The sequence below is a fragment of the Condylostylus longicornis genome, unplaced genomic scaffold (genome assembly GCF_029603195.1).
Source record: "Condylostylus longicornis isolate FDR11 unplaced genomic scaffold, ASM2960319v2 ptg000001l, whole genome shotgun sequence".
Classification (NCBI taxonomy): Eukaryota; Metazoa; Arthropoda; class Insecta; order Diptera; family Dolichopodidae; genus Condylostylus; species Condylostylus longicornis.
In genome coordinates this window covers 357,972-367,483 of record NW_026577970.1, presented here as the reverse complement: position 1 = coordinate 367,483, position 9,512 = coordinate 357,972, and the positions used below count along the sequence as shown (strand labels likewise).

The 9,512-nt window shown below is 27.2% G+C and overlaps 1 protein-coding gene across 2 annotated transcripts in view; it reads left to right on the top strand.

The window, feature by feature from the left end:
* Window positions 1–2,740: 2,740 nt before the first annotated feature.
* The window catches only part of LOC129608301 (guanylate kinase), a 103,735-nt gene continuing 96,963 nt past the window's right edge, over window positions 2,741–9,512 (top strand). For both annotated transcript variants that reach the window (XR_008696891.1, XM_055519762.1), the window contains exon 1: window positions 2,741–3,002. Coding sequence is in view for 1 of the 2 variants with exons in the window: in XM_055519762.1 (XP_055375737.1) it covers window positions 2,972–3,002 (31 nt within the window). In the remaining variant the exon portion in view is untranslated. The remainder of the gene's footprint in view (window positions 3,003–9,512) is intronic.

Genomic DNA, 9,512 nt, shown 5'->3' with positions numbered 1-9,512 from the left:
TCATCAACATCATTTTTAAAATTATTTGAATATATTTTAAAATTCTCAGAATATTAAAATTTAAATTTTTTATTTTTTTTTTACGTTTTGTTTTTATGTTTATTTTGTGCCCAAAAAAAAAGGCATTTCTTAATTTTCAGTTTCTGAAAAATTTGATTTCGGTGCACGTAGCGACATTTTACCAAAAACTCTTTCTTATTTCTGGTTCTGCTTTGCACCTTGAATATATTTTAATCGGTGTAACTAGGGAAAATTTTGTCTTTGCCAGATTTTGAAGTGCATTTTTGAGAAAAAAATTAATTTGATAATGCAAGATTCACTTCCATTTTGCTAATTATAAGAGTAAAATTAAATCAGTGAAAGACAACGAGGATGATTTCCATTTGTTAAAACAGAGCAACAGCCGACGGCAAAATGAACTGTTCAGTATCTTGCATGTAATATCTTACATAGACATCCAAAAAAAAAATGTCAAAAAAAAACCCCAGCGTTAAACGAAATTCGCTTTATTTTGGGAAGTCCCATTTATACACATAATATTCGTATTCATATGAATTTTGACAATTCACCTTAGCATATCTGTCTTGTTCTTTTTTAAACTTAAATGATATTATCAGCTATTCACCCTACGAAAAAACTTTGTTATGGTAGAGTTTACATATGCGACCAAATCTAATACATATTAAGAACCCGATCGTATATCCTGCTATTTTATTCAGATTGATATTATCTAATAGCCATAGACCTAACACAAAAAATTTAAAAATTTTGTTGCAAAAATTATAACTTAAGACTTATATATCTAACCAGTTCCCTTGATGGATGGAAGACTTGGTGATGGAAGATTGATGGAAGACTTGGGTGTAATAGTCTGCCACTATGCCAGTGCTACACGAATGACATAACATTGAATCTGTAACCAACCTTCGTCATTGACCTAATATTTTAACAGCCTAATCGTGTATCTCGTTTTATTTACTCACTTTTTCTTCACTTTCAAATCAGAATTCCCGCTCTTCTAATGTAACTTCGTTTTTCCAATAAGATTACTAATTTTTTCAACTGCATGTGTGCTTTTTTTTCTCAAATTACCAACTGAACGTTGTACTTTCAAAAATAAAGTAAATAAATTTACTATTAATTTTAGAAAAGAACGAGATACGCAATACCGAATAATTCACTCACTTTGTTCTTACTGGCCGAGTAAAATAGCAAGATAAACAGACGATCAGGTCCTAAATATTTTAAATAAAAGTGAACTATGATAGAAATTGTAAAATCCCACTATTTTGTCTCTTAAGTAGGATTCATTTGTTCGTGGTTTTTGAGCTGAGCTATTTGTGGTCGAATTATTTTTTCTCTTGCTTGTTCATTGGTTCTTTTGAAAAAAGCAGATCTTCTTTTTTATTATGATGCATTTATTACGTTCTTGACAGGAATTATATGTAATTGGAATAGTTCAGTATACGTTATGAAAAAGTTGCGGTCATCGAGCGGAACCACTGACTTCGAGAGCGACGAACCAGTGAATCCAGCTTAATGAATTTACTACTTTTTGACAACAATTACATATATATAATTGTAATATTTCAGTATATATCAATTTGACGTTTTTAAAAAAACTTTCGTACTAAAGTTGTAGTTGATTCAACTTTTTAAGAGGGAGAAAAAAAGCTGTACTAAAATTAAAATGAATGTCAAATCCAAATTTTTATGTAAAATACATCAGCTCGTCGTTTAACTGACGAACCAATGAATCCAGCTTTTTTGACAGAAAGGAATTATCACTGTCAAGAAAATAAATCTTTAACTACGAGTGGTATTGCCAAAATTTTCTGAAAAAATATGCTAATTTTGCACAAAAAATAAACTTTTATATGTTTATTTGTAAAAAATAAAAATAACTTCTGTCAGCGCTATATGAATAAAACAACAATATTTTATAAGGTTCCATATGAACGCATTATATAAAATTAAATATATATTTTTAATGTTAAATTAAAATAATAATACTAAATTTGAAATATTTTTAATAAGTTATAAAATTTTTTCATAGGAAATTTGAATATATCGAGGAATCATTTCCTAAACCAATAGAACAATTTTTAATTTTTGACTAGATTCAGGTGTTAATTGAAGCAGTTGTCTATCCAAAATACATCAATTAGTTTTGGAGATTGCTTATTTATATTCCAAAGGCTTACATTCAAGCTTGACACATGCAACCGTATAAACGCATGCATTTAAGCAATCAAGAGGTTTATAAGTTTTTACAAACTGTATGCAATTTTTAGTTAGCGTACTCGATTTATTTTATGCAATGATTTAGTTGTGTAGATGAACGTGCAGCGATTTTGAATTCAGGCAGTAATTGCAAAAGTAAAAGTTGTCTAAGGTACGGCCTGATACATTTCTTTTAAAGAGTGAATTATGACATTATGACATTTTTTAAAGATAACAACATTATTTGGACAAAAAGAGTTGTCGGTTCCTTGTAGAGTAATTTAATTTTTAGTGGAATAATTTTCGAAAAAAATATGCTTTTCAATTTCACTTTAAAAGTAAAATATTCCCTAATAAAGTGGAATATTTCTCTGAAAAAATATATGCATTATTCGAAAAAAAAATTCTACTTTTGAATAAAATATTCGGCTTTGGCAACAATGACTGAACAAATGATGTTCTTCCTAATTGGTAATTCTGTGGTATTGAAATACATTTGAAGCCAGAATTAAATAGTGAAAATACTGATAGGGTTTTTTCATTTGCGTACTTTAAAAACAAAGTATACACAGTGTGTATTATTATACTCACATGTACGTACATATGTATGTTCATATTTTTGGTCATTGGAAAAAAATTTGGAAAGCCATCAACCAATTTTAGCTAATAATTATATGTGCATATACGTTTGTAAGCAGTTAAATTATAGCATTTAATTAAGAAAACATTTTGGATTGCGTGTTAAAAAATGCTTACTTTAATGGCTTTAATTGCAAGGGGTGAGTTTTTTTAGAATTCAAAATTACTATAAAAAGAAAAAAATGTTTGAATTCAATTTAGTTTGCTTTTGATTATTTTCGTTTGAGTAAAGATAATAAACAAATTATTATTCTACAAGGATTTTGACTTCTACTTGAAACAATAAGTTTAAATTTTATTAAAGTGTTACTGTAAGTATTTAAAAAAATGTTTTCCAACTTGATAAACAGATGAAGAGCTGTCCAATACTACAAAATATGAACAAATTAAAAAATAAAGTTTTATTCAAGACTCATAAAAAATTCGGCATCAATTGTATCTATTTAGGACAAAAAATAATAATAGTGCGGATACAAAGCATTAGAACAATAATATGTATGTACGTATATACCTTGTGCATATTTTGGATAAATAACATTTCAAAGTTATCCAATTGTTGGTGTGTTGATACATAATATATGCAGGTACATCACTTAGTGTGTAACTTGACATAACAAAAAATTGGCAAAGCGGTCCGTAATAGACATGATGAACCGTCATATGCTCTCATTGGGCTTTGCACAAAGCCCCAAAAAATCGATTTTTTTTTTTAAATTTAAAAATGAAATTCATATGGGTAGGTATACCTACGTAGTATTTTTAATATTGCAAAAGTTAATATGAGTTATCATTTAAAAAAAACTGAATTAATGTTTTTAAGTCACCGGCCTTTGTGATTTAAAATACCTAGCACTATTGGAAGAATGCCCGCCATTGTGATGTGTGTGTTGTAAGTTTGCTTATGATATATTTTTACTTAAATGACGCTTTCATTTCATTCAGTATTTCAATTATAAGTTACAACATTTTAGGTTCTACAGAACGTGAAAAGAAAAGTGTAATATGGTTTTATTTTTTTTAAAGCAAACAGTTGAGTGTTTTTCAAGACTGAAGTACGAAAGATAGGTATACCTACGTAGTATTTTTAATATTGCAAAAGTTAATATGAGTTATCATTTAAAAAAAACTGAATTAATGTTTTTAAGTCACCTGCCTTTGTGATTTAAAGTACCTAGCACTATTGGAAGAATGTCCGGCCTTCAGTCGAATTTCTTAGAATTTTTCTGAACCTTAATTATGTTTTAATACTAGCTTATATATAACATAAAAGCCTTTAACTACTTGCAATTTGGTTCATGATAGCAATTGAGTTTAATCAAAAATCCATTATTTACAAGAGATCCAATCCAGTTAAAAATTTTTAGATATGAATAATTTTACGATCTGTCCATTTTTGTCAGAACCATCTATTTAGCTTCGTTGAAACCTGTACCACATTTTAATTTCTGTTATTTCTCGAAATATAAAAACAAAAAAGAAAAGGCAAAATATACAAAAGAAATCGCAAATATATGAATGCGAAGGTGCAGAAATTTACAAAAATTTTTTTCTTAGGATCTGCTGGTTTGCCATTCTGGTAGATTTCTACCTAACTCTAATTTGGTATATAGGTTTTCCATAAATTTTTAAATTCTTAATGCTAGAGTTCTTAAATAATTGTTATTTTTTGAAACAAAAGCAGACCATGTTCTTCTTAATACTGAAAATAACGTTTTTCCTGTTAAAGACCCTAATAAGAAAAAAGTTATTGCTTTCAGATGTCGTTGGTAAATATTGTAAATGGGAGTTTTAATTGTCCAAAAAACTAACCTAAAGGCTTACTAATTTTCTTAATTTTCAAAAGGAAAATTTTTTGAAAGAATTTCTTGAAATTTTGAGCAACAATGAAAGAAATAAACTTTGCGGTCACCAGATCAGTTTTTGTACTTTTGACTATATAGCACGCTCTTATTTTGGTAACATTTTCTTAACTGGGTAACTTTTCAAAACGTAAATTGTAATTTTTTTCCCTTCGTGCGGCAACCTTTTGTACGATCTGGTTTTGAATATAATATGCTGTATCATGCGTTCATGTACATATTTATGTTGTGTATTTAGATATGTATGTATATGATAATTAATTGATATGTGATAATTGATTGATATATAAATAGAACAAAAACGTACAAATAAAATACAAAAATTATTAGGAATAACTAAATGTGCGTGCTTAGTTTTGCAAGAATAAAATATTTTTACAAATGTGTGTGTTTAACATTCTAAACAAGAACTTTTATTGGCTTTTATGTTCAATGTTCTGGTTCGAAAGTTTTTTAAAATTCTACTTTGGAGTAGTATGTGTTATTTTTTTGTTTCAAAAGAATTTTAAAAACTCAAAAATTATTACACATTCACATAATATGTACCTAAAATTGTTTAACATTTGTTAGAAAAAAATTAAATGAAATAAATGTAAATAAGTAAGTCTAAGAAAGGGAAATTTCATATTTGATATTCAATTTACTCGTTTAATTATTGGTAGAAAAGTATAAAAAAAATAAGCTTACAGAAAAAACAGTAGAGAAATCATCAAATATATGTAGAAAAATTATGATTTTATTAATCATATAGAAAAATTATGATTTTATTATATTTTATTGTTCAACCCTATACAGTTGGTAGTTATTAGTTTTGTTTTCATTTTTCTTTCAAGAATGTTATGACAATTTTTTCTTCGTTGGATATGCTTGGCTATCATAGACTCTTATAATGTACAAGACGGGGGTTTTCGTTTATGCACGCTGCGCTGAAAATTCTACATTAGAACTGAAATACATATCTAGTTTACGCAGTCTACAAATTCTGAAACTTCTAAATAATCAGTCCGTTCGAAAATAACAGAAATGACATTTTTTATGAAATAGTACCGCAATATTTTTCGCCCTCCAATTCACTGCAAAATATGGAAATTTTAACAAGATTGAAGACTTAAAGAAAACACTGTAATAATCCTTCTATATCTGAATCTGCCATTTTGAAATTTAAAATTTTTTTGAATTTTAAATTTGAAAAAAAAAGTTTCAGGAGGAAGTGACAAAATTTAAACTAGAAGTCTGCGCTTCATTTCAAACTAAACTAGAAGTCTGCGAATAATATTGAATTTTCGAACGCACTTTATTGCAACCAGTAATTTCCGAACGATCTATATTTTTAGTGTATGTAGCGTGAATTTACGAACGTGCTACAAACTAGAACTGTTCTAGAACTGAATAAACGAAAACCCCCGACGTTTTGATATTTTTGCGTATGTGTGTATCCAAAGTTTTTTGTTCAGAAAAAAGACTATTCATTTCTTTAGTCCATACATAAATTTCGTACGGGAAGGCTGTGTCGCGGTAAAATAATTTATTTGCTGTTTAAAATTTAATTTTAATTTAAATTTAGTGAATAATTATATTAATTTTTTGTGTTAGTATATAAAATGAAGATTTATAATTTATATTAACTAAATTTTGTCTTTTGTTCATAATATGTAGCACAAAACAAAGGTGAATTTGAAAAAAAATAGTACTAAAGTTTATTTAAAAAGAAAAAATGACTTAATAAATTAGTAAGATTCGGTGTACTTTTTAAAGTTTTTATTGTAATCGTATTTAAATAAAATATAATAATATATTTGATTACGTTCACATAAATAGGTTTTGTGTCATATAAATGCTCCGAGGGTGTTACGTAGAAGGATGAGGAAAGTAGAAGAAGGAGAAAAGGAGAACGTAAATGCTATATTTACATTTACTTTGCCAAAGAACGAGGTCATCTGGGATAAATATATACAAGCATTAGGAAAAACGAATTCGACGCCACCGAAGCATTTTTAATTTTTAAGAACTTTAAATTCTATTTTTCCGCCGGTGGCAAATATCATTTAATCAATTACTTAGTAATGTCAAGATTTGAACAATTTAAATAATTTAATCTCTAACAAACGAAAGAAAATTAAAAAATTTTGTGAATTTAGTTGAATACATTTGTCATAAAATTTACTAGTTTTAAGAAAAATTGATTAAAAATTTTATTTTTTTATGTAAATATGTTATGTAGTTTATTCAAAAACAATTTTGTTATGTATTTACTATTTTGGTTTTACCTGAAAAACATTTTGTTACTTGTAATTTATTAAAAATTCAATTTGCTACCTGTAATAAGTAACTTAAGAATAAAGATGTCTGTGGCAGCTATACATATAATTGAAATACCTATATTTGTACGTATGTATATATCTTTCCTACTCTTCTTTTTCTCTTTGAAAAGAAGCAATAACGTTAAAACTTAGTTAGTTTTGATGCATATGTGCACATATGTATTTTGCTTTAAATCCATCCTTCTGTAGTATCACATTCGTAAAAATAAAAATAATAGTTTAATCAATTTTTTGTATATGTACATTTTTACGGTTGGTAATAACTAAGGCACCAAATACAAATTTTTAATTAACACAAAACGTTATTTCGCAATTATATTTCATAATTTTATTGTGAATACGTAATTCACAACAAAAACTAAATTTTTTAAATTATTTAATTTCTAGGAAGAATAACATTATATTTTTCTAAATTAATCATTCATTTAAAAATCAAAGCTTGACATTTTTTAACAAAGGTTTCTTAAAATTCTTCAAAAACCTTACATACAGAAGTCTTAATATTTTGTTTTTGAAAATTCTGTTTTATATGTGCATAACCACTGCATAGCACTGAAATGACATGAACCAAGCGGTTGAAGAATTAACATAACCTTTTTCATGTTCTTAAAAAAGTAAATTTTTCAGCAAAGTTGAAAATTGAATATTGAAGATTAAAAAATAGAATCAACACTTGTTCAAAATTTACAAACACATTGTTGATTATTCCTCTTTATAAATTTCTAAAGCATAAATACTAATCATATATAGGCAAATATAACATAAAAACTAGATTATTAGAAAGAAAAATTTTTTTTTAATAATTTCATTATTTATTTTTTTTGTTTATATTTTATTTCATTTTCCTTTTCATTTCCTCTTTAAGAATAAATGGTATAACAACAATTAGTTAATTGATATATTTGTTTCATTTAAGCTCAGTTGATGACGCTGTAAAAGCGGGAAACACATAATACTCCGTGACTTCAATAATGCGCTTACGACGTAAATTTTACAAAGTATCAAATTCCAAAAGTTTAGTAAAAGCTCTTGACATTTTACACTTATCCTAAATGCGTTTTATACGTAGTGGAGACGTAAAATAAAAGTAAATCGGGTATCGAAAAAATCGAGCACGCTTTTCTTATACCTTGTCATATAAATGTTGCCCGAAACAACCGATAAAATGAACTAGCATATATTTTCAGCAATAAAGTTCTAGTTATTAAGTTTTTTTCTTAAAATGCAGCATAAAAATGCTAAATTTTTAATGATGTGGTAACGTTTTATAAAAATGAACATTTGCACAGCACTTTAAATTGAAATTTCCAAATAAATGTCAAAGTTGTATTGATATGGTAAAAATTGTATTCGAAAATGTCCGAAAAGCTTTAGTAGTTTTTTTTTTTACAATGTAAAGGTATTGAAAGCTCTGAGACGGTACTTCAACCGTATTAATACCGTACTTAAATCTTTTTTAAAGCATTATTGAAGTCACGGACTGTTTCTTTTCTGGCGCAAAATTTTACACTGGATTTGATGTATGTTAAATGTTTGAGTCTTTGATTTAATATGTTGCAGTTGAAATACAGTCAAACTCTCTTATTCGTTAGAAATTTTTTATTAATTTTTTTCTATTTGGAAAAAACTTAGTTTTTCCTAAACCCAGAAATTAATTTGCCTCTACTGTTAATTGAATATAAATCAGACAATATGTATAATGTAAAAATAATCAAAAGTAATGTGCATAAATGCAGCGTCGATGCAAAAAAAGTTGCTAATGTTATACCGATGTAATGCCTTTACCTTGCTGATGCAATATTTTTGGACACTTTCTAAATCATATGTTTTTTGGCGTTTATTTTGAAAAGGTTTTATGTAAAAGTATTAAAATAATTATAACAACTGAAAATCTATTAAAACAATTTTTTAATTTCAATTAAGCCTTGGAGATTTTAATATAATTGAACGTTTAAAAATATTAATATCGTGCATAAAGAAATAATTAACTTTATTAGTTATTGAGTTAAAATAGTCAATTATGTAGTTCTTTCTTTTAATTAAAAACTTTGAATCTATGCAAAATCACAAAAAAATTGATGCACAGCTGATTTAATATGGAACGCATACTATGTGTATTTTTGACATTTTTGGACACCAAACTTTAAAGTATTATTGTATTGACGCATTTTTGTACATGATTTTTACATGATTACACAACGATGCTGCATTGATTGCTTTCTGATTGATTATACCCAATCTTCTGAAAATAAATTTATTGTTCCATATAAATTCTAGTTAGGCTACGTCAACTCGGCTACCGCAAGGTACACATAGGCCAGTAAGGCTCGTTGTGATACCGCCGGATTCGCAAAATCCCCCGCCTTTACGAGAACCATCTCGAGCTTTTCAGAAACTGGCTAAGGCTTCTAGCATTTACATTTGCCAGATCCGTAGTGCGTAACAAAAAAATGACCCGAGGAATCTCCGC